Genomic DNA, 16,942 nt, shown 5'->3' with positions numbered 1-16,942 from the left:
TTTACTGGCTTCCCTTAAAGTCTTCAAGCTTAATGACTTCTCTTTCTAGAGTCTTCTTAAGCATTTAATGCTTTATCACCCTTTTTCTCATTTAAATAAATTAAGATATATTTAAATAAATTAAGATATATTTAAATAAAATAAAAAATTCACATTCACATTTAAATAAATTAATATTTATTTAAATATCCATCCAAATGAAAATTGCACATTTCATTGAAATAAATGATTTTATTTAAATTGAAAATCCCAAAATTCCTCTCGCTTGCATTCTTCTACAAAATCCACTTGCATGCCTAAACCCCTTCTAGATTCTTCTAATCACTTCCAATTTAGCTAATCCTATCCTAATCATTGTCACATTCCTAAATAAAAGGAAGTCACTTCTCAAAAACCTCAAAAGTCTTCAATAACCATTAAAGTCTTTATGTCTTGGTTAACCTCTAAAGTCTTCCAAACCATTACAGGCTCTTACATAACCATTTGTGATTAACTCACCTTTGACCTTTGGTTAGAGACTTTCCTCTAACTTAACCATCCTTTTAACTCATGGGTCTCTTCAAATAATTTATTTCTTTGACTAAGGTAACCATTTAACCCTTGCACATTCATTTATCCCTTGGATAAAAGGAATATCCATTAACCTAACCCTAACCCAACCCCCTAGGGTAGCCATCATGTCCCCTCAAACATTTAATGCTCCTTATCTCTCCTCTCAAGCCTCCTCATGGTGACACTTGTCAACATGGGATTGGGTTGAAAGTGTCACATGGATTGAAGATCATTCAATCCTAACCCTTGTTAAGATTACTCAATCTTAACCATTCAACTCCCCATTTCTTCTATAAATAGATCTCATTTCATTCATTATCATCATCCCAGGTTTTTGCATCTAGGTTATGCTATTTTCTTGTGTGCAGGTTATCAAGGAGTCTCATTTGCCCCTCTTTTCAAGCTTAAGCATTTAGGAGCATTCTAGTATTAGAATTATTATGTTAGCGTAGTATAATATAATTATCATAATGTGTTCGTTTCTTTATCATAACTTAGTATTATCATAGAATTATCAGGTTAGGATAGCATATCATACTAGCATAATCTTCATTTTAATCTCATCATCTTGCACCATATCATAGCTTTTCATATCCATATCATGCTAAGAACTTAGTTGCACTTGCATTTAAATATTTTATCATATATCTTTCATTCTTTAGGTAGTCATCTTGGAGATCAAGTGATCTTCCAAGATGAGAGCCACCTTGATTTGAAGGATCCTTGGAGATAGAGAACAATGAGACGTGCTTAGAGATTTTTTTTAATTTACTTATGTTTTATGTTTCATTTATCTCTAACATAAAGTTTCATTGGTGTGCTTGAGTTGTTTGTGTCTTGTTTTGCAAATTCCACACTTTTTCAGGTATGCAGGAATAAACTAGACTTTAACAATGCCAGAAAAAAATAACTCATCCCTTTAACCTGAGTTAAGATGCTTATTCAAATTTGTATAGGTCTAATAATGGCAATACCTTATCTCACAATCAATTCCCCCCAACTAAAGATAGACGTAGTGTCCACACATGCATAAGGGTGGGAAATCAAAATGCAATCATAATTTGAATGAAATGACAAAAAATATGAAGCAAAAAGTTGTAATCATGAAAGTGTAAATATACTTACGTGCTTTGTGATGTGATTGTGGCACATTGTGACTTGTGTTGGCACATGCAATACAAGAACAAATTATTGTAGAAATGTTTATAGAATAATTATAGTGGCAAAAGTGAAATGAAAGACAAGAAAGTGGAATGAGATGGAGATGACGTGGAATGAAACAGTGAAAGAAACTCCAGGTGGAAATGGAGTGTTTATTATGATTTTTGACAACTGTCATCAATTAAATGGTGGAATTAGAGGCTCACCTTTAGTGACTACAGGAATAGTCGGAAGTGGTTGACATTGTTGAAGAAACTCTTCCTTAGTGTTTGGTTTATGATGTAGGTGTAGTTGATGGCCATTAACAAGCAGTTTGAACCATGCATTATCAATAGTGGCCAAGTTGACTACTCCATTATCAAACACTTGTTCAATTTCATATGGGCCTAACCAATTTGCTCAATTTCTTAAGGGCCTAGCCACCTTGTTTGTAACTTCCCCAGATTATCCTTAAACCTTGAATCATACAATAGAGCCCAGTCCCCAACATGAAAAGTTTTAGGTTTGTTGTATTTATCATGTCCCTTCATGCGATGCTATTGGACTAAAAGTGTATTCTTCAATGCTAATTTCCTCAATTCATCCAATTGATTAAGATGCAATATTCTTTCTTTTTGTGTCTCTAACAATTGCATACCTAGATGTATTGTTGAACACAGAGTTTTATGCTTCTATGGGCATGACAACATGTTTACCATAAACCAGTTCAAAAGCTATAAACCCTATTGTTTTTTTCCAAGATGTTCAGTAGGCCTAGACTGCTTTTGGGAGGTGTTTTTCTGAATCTTTCCTATGTAGTACAATTGTTTTGGTGAGGATGGCCTCAATTTATTTGTTAGTCACTTCAGCTTTACCATTGGCCTAAGGATGATATGGTGTAGACTTTTTATGTCTAATATTATACTCCTCTATCATAATAACAATCAGGTTAGATGTGAATTGTGCACCTTGATCAATTCCAAGTTCTTGAGGTACTGCATATCCGGTAAATATATCCTCATACAAGAACTCGACAACTTTATTGTCCCTGACATGTTTCATTGCTTTGACTTCAACCCATATAGTTAGGTAGTCGGTACAAACTAAGATGTAGGATTTTCCATTAGATGGATGATTAATTGGACCAATGAAGTCCATACCCCATTTATCAAATAGGGTAATAACTACCCATGGATACAGTGGCATCTCATCTGACTTTGTTGGGTGCCCCATCCTCTGGAATCTATCAGATTTTCTAGTATAGTTAGCTACATCTTTATGTAGAGTAGGCCAATAATACCCCATGTTAACTGTTAAGTATCTTGATGGGTGTTTTTTTGGTTGAAAAATGGCCTCCACAAGGTTCATCATGGCATGCATGGAGGATGCCAAATGTTTCATCTTCTCGAATGCATCTTCTCATAACATTGTCAAGTCTAGTATAGAACAAACATCCATTTACCCATGTGTATGGAACGATCTTTTCTATCAAAATTCTTTTGTCCTTTGTGGAAAGAGAGGTAGGTACCTTACCCGTAACTAAGTAATTAGATATATTTTCATACCATGGTATGTGCATTGTGATTCCAAACAAATCCTCATCTAGAAAAGAGTCATCTATTTTAGGCTCATCAGGTTGGTGTGTAAGTCTGGATAAGAAATCAACAACAACATTTGTCTTTCCTGGTTTGTCAATGATCGTAATATAAAATTCTTGCATCAAGAGAAGCCATCTTGCCAGCCTTCTTGAAATAGTCGGTTTGTTCATATGGTATCTTATTGTTATATGATCAGTATAAATAAAGACTTGGTATCATGTAATGTAATGTATGATTTTGTTTGAGAGCATATATGACTCCTAATATCTCTTTTTCTATGATAGTGCAATCGAGTTCATCTCCTTGCAATTTTTTGCTAATGAAATAGGCTGCATTTTCTAAGGCTCCTTATTTTTTAGCAAGAACTACTCCCACTGCATGGTCAGAGGTATTTTTATATATATAGAAAGGCAGGTTCCACTTGGGGCCTTGTAGGACTGGTGCCTGTGTGAGTATTGTTTTGAACTCTTGAAATGCTTTGTCATGCAATGGTGTCCATTGAAAGTCAACATCTTTTAACAAAAGACCATACAAAGGGCTTGCAATGGTACTAATTTTTTTGATAAATCTCCTATACTAACCAGCATGCCCAAAAAAACTATGTACATCTTTTTGCTTGGTAGGGATTGTAAGAGTTTGAATTACCTCAATTTTAGTAGGGTCCACTTAAATTCCTTTAGTTGAAATGTAATGTTCCAAGACTACTCCCTCTTGCATCATAAGAAAACATTTCTCACTATTGAGGGACAAATTATGATCTTGGCACCTCTATAGCACCTTAGATAGATTATCAAGTGCTTCTTGAAACTCATCACCATATGTGGTGAAATCATCCATATAGATCTCCATACAATTGTGTGAGATATCTGGAAAAATACTTAGAACTTCTCTTTGAAATGTTGTTGCAGCATTACATAACCCAAATGGAAGGACATAGTGAGCATATGTTCCCCAGGAACAAGTGAAAGTTGTCTTTTCTAGGTCCTCTGGTGCAATTTGTATCTGATTATAACCACTTAACCCATCAAGAAATGAGAAATATTTCTTACCTGCCAAAGAGTGAAGTACTTGATCAATGAAAGGTAGTGGAAAGTGATCTTTTTTTGTAGCTTTGTTCAATTCCTTGTAATCCACACACACTCTCCATTTCCCATTCTTTTTAAGAACAATTACCAATGGTGAAACCCATTGACTGTCTAAGATGGGGTTGATTAATCTAGCATCCAATAGATTTTGTAATTTTGTCCTCACAATTTCTCTAAAGGTTGGATTAACTCTTCTCCGAGGCTGTCTAATTGTCTTAGTGTTCTCTTGAATTTAAATTCTGTGAGTACATAGCTTAGGATCTAAGCCGACCATATCAATATAATCCCAAGCAAAGGAAGATTGCTTTTCCTAGAGCAATTCTCTCAATAACTGCTCCTGTTGTGTTGAGAGTTGATTGTTAATAATGAGTTACTTTCTAGTTGCCACTTAAATTTGTTTAGTCATTTCTTTAATTGAGGCTTCATTCACACTAGGTATCTTGACTTCTTGAGGTAACAAAGTGTGAAGAAATGCTAGAGTAAGAAAATCGAATGATTGTAATAGCTATTTTGAAGAGCATTTAGAATTACCAACAATATCTTTTGTCGGAGCTTTTTGTGTACATGTATTATTCAACACTTGTATCAACAGTTGATCTTCATCATAGAGATGGAGAACATGACTTCTATCAATCATCATAATTTTTACCCCATATTTAGCATCTTATTCAAATTCATCTCCCAAATTAGGCCACACAAAGTTATTTGATTCTTCTTGAGGTTGAGCAGGTGGAAAGAGTATCAATTTTTTGTACTATCTCCATTTAAAATAGTCATGTTCCTAGATCTGCAACCAATATAAGCATCTACAGTAGCCAACCAAGGCCTTCCCAAAATAACTAGATAACCTCCCAAAGTAGTCTTAGGTGATAGAATCATAAAATCAGTAGGATACTCCCAAGATTCAAGAGTTACCACAATGTCTTCTATGATACCATATGGTTTAACTGTAAAACTATCAGCTAATTGGAGAATTGTATGAGTAGGTCTTATATGGGCCAAATTTAGAATTTGCACAATCTCCTTGGTCATTACATTAATAGTAGCTCCTAAGTCTATTAGAGCATTTTGAATCATGACTCCATTTATCATAATTGAAACAATTGGACTACCAGGATCTAAATACTTAGGCATGATCACATTTCCCAGCATGGTGTTAGCTAGTTTACCCAAAGCATGAACTATTGTAGGGTCTTTTTTCTTCCATCCAACTTTCTTTAAACAAGCTTCCCTAAGAACTTTGCTATATATAGGTATATCCTTAATGGCCTGGAAAAGAGGAAATTTTATGGAGACTTGCTTAAGCTGATCTAGAAAATAAAATGTTGGCTCAGGAACAGATTTTGGTTGAGCCAATATTTGAGGGAATGGAGGGTCTGGATCCTTAGGATCATTAGGTGTCAAAACTAGGGTTGGTTCAACTATTTCTTCCTCCTTATTGGTTAACTTTGTGATTACTAGAGTAGCTGGTGATTGTAGAATTTTTCCTGATTTGAGATGAACATCACTGATATTAACTAGTAGGCATGATATTGGTTAAACTCTATTGAATACACATGTTTTTTGTAGTTTATTGTTAGGATTAGGGGTAGGCTGGGTAGGAAGTTATGTAGGTCTTGGCAGAATATTTGTAGGTGACATAATAGCTGGCTGAGATGTTGGAGGTGTATTTACTTGGTTATTCCATTGTTGTCCTTTCCAAGGCTCTTGTTGGGGCCAACTAGGTTGTTGAGCTTGCCAATTTGCTTTAGGTGACTGTCAGTTTCCTTGAGGTGGTTGCCATTGAGCTTGGGGTCCAGACTAAGAATTAGGTTGATAGTTTCATTAAGGGTTCCCATAATTGCCAATATTAGGAGGATATTGGTTTTGTCATTGATTATTGGATGCATATGAATATGGACCATTAAAAGATAAAGGATTGGGTGGCATACCTTGTCTTTGAACCCATGGTTTTATTTGTGACACAAATAAAATTTGTCCTTCATCATCCTCAATTTGATGAAAGTTCAGTTGATGCATTATGTTGTCAATATTGGCCAACTTTTTACATCTGCACTCCTTTTTCTTTTGTCTGCAATATGGACAAAATTCAGACAACATTGCTTCTACAACTTCTTGTTTTTGTTTAGCTTGGAGAATGTCAATTTGTCTGGCCATATTGTTGATGATGTCTTACTGAAAATCTTTGAGCAGATTGGTTAACTCCATTTTTGAGACTCGAGAGTTAGATTTGCCTCTTGATGATATGTACTCGGATCCTCTGGGCTTCCTTAATGCTTCTCTTGAATAATTCTAGTAGAGTAGTTTTATGTCACTCCATGTAGCTTGAGTAATATCTCCTCTAGCCATGAGGTTGAGAGAATCTATATATTCTTCATTGAATCCCCTTAAGAAGACTAATTTTTGTGAATCTTCACTTAGCTAATTATGTTGGGATTTCTTCAGACCATAGAGAAATCTTCCTACATAATCTTCTAGGGACTCTTTGTCTTTTTGTTGCATCCTGAAACTATCATCTCCCACCATATCACTTCCCCTACAATAATCTTTGTATTTCTTAATGAATTTCCTTTTATGTTGACCCAGTCAGTGATATAATCTTCTCCTAAAGACATGAACCATTGGAAAGCATAATCCTTCAAGGTGGATGGAAACAATTTGAGTTGGTGTCCATCTGTAGTATAATCATAGCTTTTGCATAGGACATCAAATTCAAAGAGAAAGGTATCTAGATCTTCTGTAATAAGGCCATATAAGTGAGGAAGAGAAGAAGGAGGGATGTTTGTCAAATTAGCATTGGCTCCTTGTGGAGGTATGGGAAATTTGAAGGTTAGTTCAGGGGATGGGGGTGGATTATTTCCACCATTGCCTCTACCAACCATAATACCTTGGTAAACAACTAATGTAGCGGTTAGATCTACGCTAGGTGGTGGTTCTAGTGCAGGAGTTAAGTTATCAAGTCTGCAAAGAGTTACACAAAATGGTCAAGTTCTGGCTCAGTGGGATTTTCAGGTGGATACTCGTCAAAGTTATCCAAATTAGGAAGGAATCTCCCAAGGGGATCTCTCCTTCTTTGATGCATATATATTTTGGAAGGTTAATATTTGTGATGCATTCAACAACATAAATGACTTATACTATACTAAAGATGAAATGCTACTAATATATTGTTCTGACAAATGAAATCCTATTAATCCCATAAACTCTTAGTTTGTCACCATCTTTGGCAATGACACCAAAAATAGTGATACAAAACAATGGATTTAACACACAACTAAGTACTTAGACTAGAGACACAAGTTTCCATTGAGAAGCTATCTGAATTCCATTCTTCTGACTCATTTATTTATCAATTTGAGGATGTGTAACTTGAAATGGCATTGCAAAGTATATGCACTAAGAACATATAGGAACAAGTCTATCCTATTTTAGACAATTGAAAATGATTAAACAACTATTTTCAGAAAAGGAAATTACTTGAAATCATGACTCTAAGGATAACATTAATTTCTACCAACAAAATGCCAATTCTTCAACTTGTACATAAATAACTATTATGCCCTGCCATGGTTGTAGGAACAGTCATAGAGTTACAGACTGTGGCTGCAGGAACATACAATGAGCAAGTGAATGAAACAAAACTAAAAAAATTAAGAAACAAAGTGCATAAAAGACAACCATACAAAATTCTCACCAAGTGGGCCCCCTTGGATGAGTCTCCTAGAATAAGAACTATAACTGAAATTAACTGATTAAGCCCACAACCATATCAGAAATGTAATATTAACTTGGAAAGTAGATACTTTTCTTTATTCAAAAATCAACTTCAACAACATAAAATTACTCTAATATGAAATCAGGAACTAACACAGGAATGCACAAAGGATTCATAACATTCATCCTTAACAACAATCCAGAACATACACTCCACTTCCTACTATTTTGTTGGGAGCTTTATTTAAAACATAAAATCTAGGAAAGCTAAGATAATCAAGACTCTTGTCCTTCTTTGAATATTTGTATATTTTCCCTATATCCTCTCTAACATCCCTCATGACAACTAATAGTCTTTACTAATGGATTAGAATTAGTCTACAGACTCCTTATTGAACATGGATAGTAGCGAACAAGTATTCAACAAATTTTTGAACTCTTACTACCTTGTTGTCAATCCTTTGTCCATGTTAACCTGTTGCTATGAATGAGACCATGTTCCTTCATAAATATTATTCCAAAGAGCTGCCACACAAAGGTTAGAACAAACATTGTATCCACACATAATGATCATTTATTTTGAGCATATTCCTTAGTCAAACATAAAAATAATAAATACTTATAATTGCATTTATAAGGTTCATGGTTCTGTCAAAATAAGATTTCAGCTATAGACAATAAAGACTTATCAAAACAAGCATATAAGGTTCATTAAAGTATGTTTATGAAGTCTATCAACAAATACATAAACCCTTGAAGATGGTAAACTATCTATAAAAGAACCATAAAACTATGACTCATCATTGATCACGACACTTACTATCACAAACCTTAACCCACTAGATGATTCCTTACGTTTGGTGCATCCCGAACTCATCGACTAGGAACAAAAAGAAATGCTTAATATACCCATCTTCCAAGATGATGAAGCTATTGTCCATCACCTCTATTCAATACTCCCAGAAACATGTTCCACCAATGAATCTCATAATGAAGCTCTTAATCAAGGGAGTACCAAGTCTCTTATTCACAAAATGAATAAAGAAAACTTGATCTAACGGTAAAAATCATTCAATGGCAATGTTAGATCATAAAAAAGTAAAAAGAAAGGGTGTATCCAATGGTGAAAGCCTCTATGAGGCACTAAAGGATGAAAGACTTGACACTCTTCTTGAGCATTATCATGAAAGATCATCAATATTGATTGAGCCAACACGATCAATAAACATTGACACTGAAGAAGAAACAAAGACCACACACTTGGCTGAATCATTGGCATATCAAGAGAGACCATATGTCACTAGTTTCTTCAAAGCAACGTATATCAATATTGCTTGGTCCTATGTTGATATACCAGTGATAGATCCAGACTTAATCATGCACCACCTATCCATAGCTCATGAAGCTAAGCCAGTAAAACAAAAGTTGAGAAATATGCATCCACATGTAGCACTTCTTGTCAAAGCATAATTGAAAAAACTACTAGATGTAGGATTCATTTGGTCAATTGACTATGCAGAATAGATTTCCAAAATTTTACTTGCATCAAAACTGGACAAGAGCATTCGAATATGCACCAATTTTAGAGACCTCAGCAAGGCTTGTCCCAAGGATGACTTTCCTTTACCCAATATAGTCATAATTGTGGACTTAACAACATAGTTGCCATGTTATCGCTCATGGATGGTTTCTTAGGCTACAATCAGATCAAAATTGCACCTGAAAACCAGGAAAAAACAACTTTTACATGCCCATGGGGTATCTATTTTTGGAATGTCATGTCTCTTAGAATGAAGAATGCAGGAGCAACCTATCAACATGCTATGACCACAATATTCCATGATATGATGCACACATTCATGCAGGACTAGGTAGATGACTTACTGGAAAAATCATTTACAAGGGAAGGACATCTAGAGATATTGAATAAAATCTTTCAGCGATTGGAAAAATTTAATGTAAGGCTAAATCCAAAGTAGTGTGTATTCAGAGTAACATCAGGCAAACTCCTAGGATACATAGTATCAACAAAGGCCATTGAGGTAGATCCAACAAAAGTGCAAGAAATCATGGAGATGCCAACTCCTAGAAACATCAAGCAACTAAAATCACTATAAGGAAGGTTGCAATCCATCAAAATATTCATCTTGCAGTTGACCGACAAACGTCTACCTTTCACTCATTTTCTACACAAGAATGGTCCCTTCAAATGGGAGGTAATTTGTGAAGACACCTTTGAACAGTTGAAACAATATTTGATGAATCCATCTATGTTGGTATCAAAAATAACAAAAAAACCACTTCTTTTATACATCTTAGCAGTTAATGTATCCTTGGGAGCTCTACTAGCACAAGAAGAATCAACATGCAAAGAAAGGGTTGTTTACTACATCGACAAAACATTGAGTGGTTATGAACTTAACTACACATTCATTGAAAAGACTTGTTTAGCTGTAGTGTTTTCTTCTCAAAAGTTGCGACACTATATGTTATCCCACACAATCAAGATTACAACAAAGATAGATCCATTGATATATCTACTTAGCAGGGCCACTCTAATAGGCAGACTAGCAAAGTGGGTAATGATATTGAGTGAATTGGATATTCAATATATGGACAAAAGAGCCACCAAGGGTCAATACATAGCGGATCAGTTAGCTTAAGCATCATTGCAAGATAATCATCCAATTCATATTAAATTCCTGGATGCAGATATCCTAGCAGTTACAACACGATCATGGTATTATACTTTGATGGATCTTACACCCAACATGGATCCGATGCTAGTATCCTATTTGTCACTCCTCAAGGACACACAATCCCAATATCTTACAAGTTGATGTTCCCTTGCACAAATAATATAGCTGAATATGAGGCATTGGTCACTATCATCAAAGTAGTAGTGGAATGGAAGATCATAGAGTTACAAGTCTATAGGGACTCTTAAGTGGTCATCAGTCAGTTCAATGATGACTATAAAAAAAGGACAACAATCTGATGCCATACAAGAGAATGGTGGATGATTTTAAGAAATACTTTATTGAGATCAAATTTGAACAAATTCCAAGACTAGACAACAAATTTGTAGATGCCATGGTGACCATCGCTTCTCTCCTACAAATACCAAAAAAATAGAATCATTATGAGTTCCTAGTGGAACAATTGTTTTCCCTTGCCTATGACAATCATGATTCCCAAGTCATATGCCACCTAGTCAGTTTTGAATCCTTAACCTATGGGAAGATATATACCTATCTGAAAGACAATACCCTTCCACCCGATCTATCTAGGAACCAAAAATAAAACTTCATCCATCAAGCAACCAACTACATTTTAACAACCGATGTGCTTTACCAACGAGGTCTTGATGGTACTCTCCTTAGGTGTCTAGAAAGTGATGAATCTGAAATAGCCTTGTGAGAAGTTCAAGAAGCTATTTATGGTACACATTCAAGTGGTCCTACTCTAGCCAAGAAAATTCTGAGACTAGGATACTATTGGCCAAACATGGAAAAAGAATCTTATCAGTTTTCTAAGAAGTGCCAGAAATGGAAAATCCATGGAAATCTTATACATGCACCGACACAAGAGCAGCAATCGTTCACCACATCATGGTCATTTTGTCAATGAGGACTCAAAATCATGGGTAAGATCCATCCCTCCTCAAATGGAAACAAATTCATGATCACAACCACTAAGTATTTCACAAAATGGATCGAATTTGTTCCATTAACCATTGTCACTGGCAAGCAAATATCCTCCTTCATTTTGAACTACATTATCTATCGGTATGACATTCCTAGTTCCATTGTCATTAACAATGGTAGAACCTTCAAGAACCAAGATTTGCAAGAACTATGTGAAAGATTCCATATCTAGCATCACTTTTCCACACCTTATTATCCTCAAGGGAATGGCCAAGTTGAAGCTTCAAACAAAACCATTTTGAAAATCCTAAAGAAAACAATGAGCGATGTTGGCTGTGATTGGCATGTCCAACTAAACCCTTCTTTATGGGCATACCAAAATAGCATCTGCACCCTTATTGGAGCCACACCATATGCACTTGTGTATGGATCAAAATTTATTTTACCCATTGAGGCTGAGCTACCTTCACTAAGAGTATCATTGAAAGGGTTCATCTCAGATGAGGAATATAGGGTAAACAAACTACAAGAGCTGGAACTGCTAGATGAACGTCATCAACATGCTTTTGATCACCTGAAAACATATCAACAATGGATGTTCAGAAGCTATAATCACAAGGTGAAACCAAGAATATTTTAGGTTGGCGACTTGGTACTAAAAGAGAATCCTCGTAATCAACAAGATCGGGAAAAGAAAGGAAATTTTGAACCAAACTAGCTAGGTCTCTTTCTCATCATATCAACATATAGGTCTGGGGCATATCAGGTATCTACACTAGAAGGGGGCCTATTTGACGAGCCTATCAACAACATCCATCTCAAAAGGTTCTACAAATGAGTCATCCAATGCATAGAATTTTAAAAAAAAATCAAGAAATCAAGAAAAAGCAAAAACAAAAATAAAAAATCATAAAAATAAAAAAGTTACAATAAAAGAAAGTAGGGAAAACCTAGCAATAGACGCTACTTTTGATAGATCGACTCTTCCATCTATTGGTATATATGTCATGCATTCACTCTTTATCATCATTATCCATGTTTATAACAAAGCCAAGTGTACATAATCAGACATTGCAGTAACGTCTCAACATGGCTTGGTGATCATTGTATCTATCCCTAATAAAAGGTTGTTTCTATATTGGGGGCACAATCCTGAACTTAATAGGAGAAATCCACTTTGAGCTTAAAACAATGTAGACAAACAAGAGATAAACAACAACAAGACAACACATCAAAAACAAAGATCACAAAGAAACTCGATGTTAAACATGCATCACAACTCTTGAAACCAACTAGTAAACTCAACATCAGGATCGATAAAACACAAATTTAATGGATGATCCATTCAGAATCACGATTTGATCACTTTGGCAAAAAGTTTCAATTGTTGTATCTTGATTTTGTTATCATATCTCCTAAGCGACTAAAGGATGTCTTGAACTAGAGAAGCAATGAAGGAGCATGATATTTTCTTTGTCTGTGGTCTGTGAGGAGATAATTGATACTATATATTCAAATTTTCCACAAGACATGATTGGATACATATCATTGAGGACATTTCAAATTTTGCATAAGAAAAGGGTTAACTCTTGTCTATTTTATACAAAAAACACTCAGGTCCTCTTGGTTCAATTATACTTTGATGCTTGTGTTGTTTTGCAATATCAAATTTCATGTACGTTGTACTCAGGTCATCGTGGTTTAATTATACCATTGATGTTTGTATTAACTTCCAACATTTTAAGAGCTCAATGATGACAAAAAGGGCACAACAAAATTGACCGACAAAATGACAACATTGAATAAATAGGCTAGTATGATCAAGATAGATTGCATTCATATTAGATATTTCATAAAAATTTTAAGCATGACTTGCATGAGGGTGACAAATTAATAAATGATTCCATCTCTCTTATTTAAGGATTGAGTACACTTGACCTCAACAAAAAGATAATCATTCGCATCATCACATTATAGCATTCATTATCATTGCATATAATTAAATTTTAAATCAGTACATTTGTTCATCTCGTTTAAATACATGTTCATATTAGTACATTATTGCATACATCATTATGATCCATATCATACATTGCATCAATACATTCTCATATACAAATCTCATCATTGCATTATCATATACATAACATCATATAGGCATCTAACACATCTAGAATAAGGATCATATGCATAATTAGGAAAAGAAAAGCATATCGACATCTGATACATATAGAAATCAAATACATCCATCACATACACGAGCATCACATACACAAGGATCACATAACACACATCAAGCATGAGTAAACATCATCATGATACATAAATTTCAATGCATTATCATCATATGAAAATGTCACAATGAAATCATATACATATATACACATCATATATATAAATCATGTAAGCATATAGAGTCACAATCAAATGCATCCATCCATCATATAAGCAAAAACATAAAACATCAATTCATGACTCATATAAGCATCATATAGATCAAAACTCACCGCTACATCTCATATAATCTAAAAAAGATTCAATGTCAAAGTGTACAAGGATATCATGACAATATGATAGATACATCAAAAAATTGTTATAATCATATAATATCTCAATGAATCGATGTATGCATCAAGATGATAGAAAATGGAGGACACATGTACCACAAGGAGCTAAACTGCCCCCTAGATCCTATCAGTCTGCTCAACCTTCTTGTTGATGCACCCCCAGCACCCGGATCTCCACTAGGTGGATCACGGTGAGGACTTGTCACCCCATGGCTCCCTATCTGAGTATGTTGAGAAGTCTTACTCCAAGAGGACTATGTGAAGCTAGGTGCCTGTTGATCAAAAGGAACGGCCCACTCATAAAGAGTGCCAATATTGGATCTTTGCACCCAACCATTTGATCTCTCTCATAACATATCTACTAGGACCCTAATCTACCAGCCTCTGTAAAGTATCAATCCCTGTATGTGAAGTCTATAGCTATTGGTGAGCTATATCTCTCTCAACTGTTAGTATGATAATATGTCCCTAAGCCTGGGCCAACTTCCCCTGCACATGTCTCAACTGCCCTTGTAGACCCTAGACTATGGTTTATAGCCCAGCTATCAAATCCTTCTACTGATGGAAGGGCACTTGAAACTATACCTGTCTAGGGGCTCCCTATTTCTATCCTATTGGTTATTGAGTCGAAGCCTATGTAGAAGTACCAACTACCCCTACATCCTTCCTAGCAGCCTCCCCTATAACTGTGACTTGTGTAGGAGGGATCCCAGATATCCTCCTTTGAGGTACTTTGATCTCCAAGCCCTTTAATTAATTGCTAGCACCTATCCCACCAGCACCACCTACACCTACTCCACCCGATCTGCCTCCACCCCCACCCTCCTCATCATTGTCATCATCATCTATGTGATGTCGAGTTCCTCCCACTTTTGGCTTGTCCTCCTCACCATCATCCAACGTAGGAATTGGCTCGGCTAGGTCAAACAATTTGGGCACTACATGTGCTACGAAGTATTGTGAATACTCAATAGTCATCCCTGCATCCACCACGCCAGTTGTGTAATCCCAACTCTATGCTCCTAAACCAAAAAACTCTGCATATGTTGCCTCATGTGAAATGATAAGGCCACACTCTGTCACATCCTGTTGTCTACATGCATAAAGGCAGGCTCCATGTGGTACTCCCTATATGCAACCATATTGAAGATACACCTGTGTGTGCAAAAATCTCTCAATGATGAACATTATTTGTCCAATAAGGTATCAAGCTGAGAACACAAATGGTATCTCTATAACATCCTTTGGCCATGGCTCGTAATCTAAATAAGGTCTCCATTTTACTATGTCCGGATCATCTAGCACCTGATGCCAATACTCCAATTTTCCCAGCTTACGCTAGACAACAACCCCTGTGCAACCAAATACATAAGCCCTAGCGACTGATCTATCTCTATCTGCCAAGGATCGGGTCACGACTATATGCTCCCATGCCCAAACCTGTAACAATGTAACCCCTACAGATAAACTTGTGGCTCTATGATACACAACCTGATGCAACTCATGATATAAATGTGCAAGCATGCATGTACCCCATGCATATCTCCTACCCTTTGTGATCATCATCTCCAAGACCACTCCCCAGCCAACAAATAGTGCCTTCGACCTATGGGTGGGACATAAAAAAGCCTCTAATAAACCCTGTAAGTACTGCTAGCAGTGGCTTGTATAAATCCACCATCTCCTGCCATGAGATCTCATAGTCATTGATTTGATCATCATAAAATGCCCACCTCAATGCCTTCATGCCTCCCTCCTCTATGTGCTCATAGGGAACAAGATCTACAACCATAGGGATCTTTAGAATCTTGTAGAAATCCTTCGGCATTAATGTCATCTTGCGAGTAGGTAAATGAAAGGTGTTAGTGTCACTATGCCACCGCTTAGCCAAAGTCATGAATAAACCTTGGTTAATTGTATACTAGGGTCAAGCAAAGATGATAATCCACATCTCTCAATGATATCCAAATCCGTTTGCACCAAATGAGGGATCAATCTCCAGGTCTTTGGGAATCACTCTTGAGACTGTAGAACTCCTAAGTTCTCCTACAAATCATAACATAACACAATGCAACTTTTGATCAATCAAATCAATATATCAATCTCATTGGCTCATAGGAGATTTCAATAAAATCTCGGTGAGCACATATTATTGATTTTCATCTATCATGAGATCAATTATCAATCAATCTATCAATCTAGTCAACTCAAATGAGATTTCAATCAATCTCGATGAGCGTCTATCATTGATTATCATTTATCATGAGGTTAATCATCAACACGACAAAAGTTGTCCCAATCAAGCCTATCAAAATCAGAGAGAAAAATCAACTTTTTCATCATTCTAGTTTGGATGTGCTAAAATAGTGTTTTTATGTACCAAAATGCTTTATGCCCTAGAAAAATTGGTATGTGCACTATTAGATCATTCGAAAGCGCTAAAACCCCAAATGCACTAAAACAGTTTGCGAATGCGCTATGGAGTTAGTCATATGCGCCAAAAGTTTGTATGCACTATAATATCCTAGTAATGCGCTACAAACCTAAACCTATGCACTAAAACCCCATATGCGCTAAAAAAGCCTATCAATGCACTAGTAAAGACATTCAATGTGATAAATATTTACCCTAACTAGCCA

At 35.8% G+C, this 16,942-nt stretch overlaps 1 protein-coding gene across 1 annotated transcript; it reads right to left on the bottom strand.

The window, feature by feature from the left end:
* Positions 1 to 5,116: 5,116 nt before the first annotated feature.
* Positions 5,117 to 15,281, bottom strand: LOC131070151 (uncharacterized). Its single transcript, XM_058005694.1, has 2 exons — positions 15,071 to 15,281; positions 5,117 to 5,862 (listed from the first exon to the last, which is right to left on the bottom strand). Exons 1-2 carry the CDS (start codon positions 15,279 to 15,281, stop codon positions 5,117 to 5,119), a joined length of 957 nt encoding a protein of 318 aa, XP_057861677.1.
* Positions 15,282 to 16,942: the final 1,661 nt, after the last annotated feature.

The sequence above is a fragment of the Cryptomeria japonica genome, chromosome 1, assembly GCF_030272615.1.
Source record: "Cryptomeria japonica chromosome 1, Sugi_1.0, whole genome shotgun sequence".
In the NCBI taxonomy this organism is placed as follows: domain Eukaryota; kingdom Viridiplantae; phylum Streptophyta; class Pinopsida; order Cupressales; family Cupressaceae; genus Cryptomeria; species Cryptomeria japonica.
The sequence above is the reverse complement of the archived record's forward strand: the minus strand, read 5'-3'. Positions and strand labels throughout refer to the sequence as shown.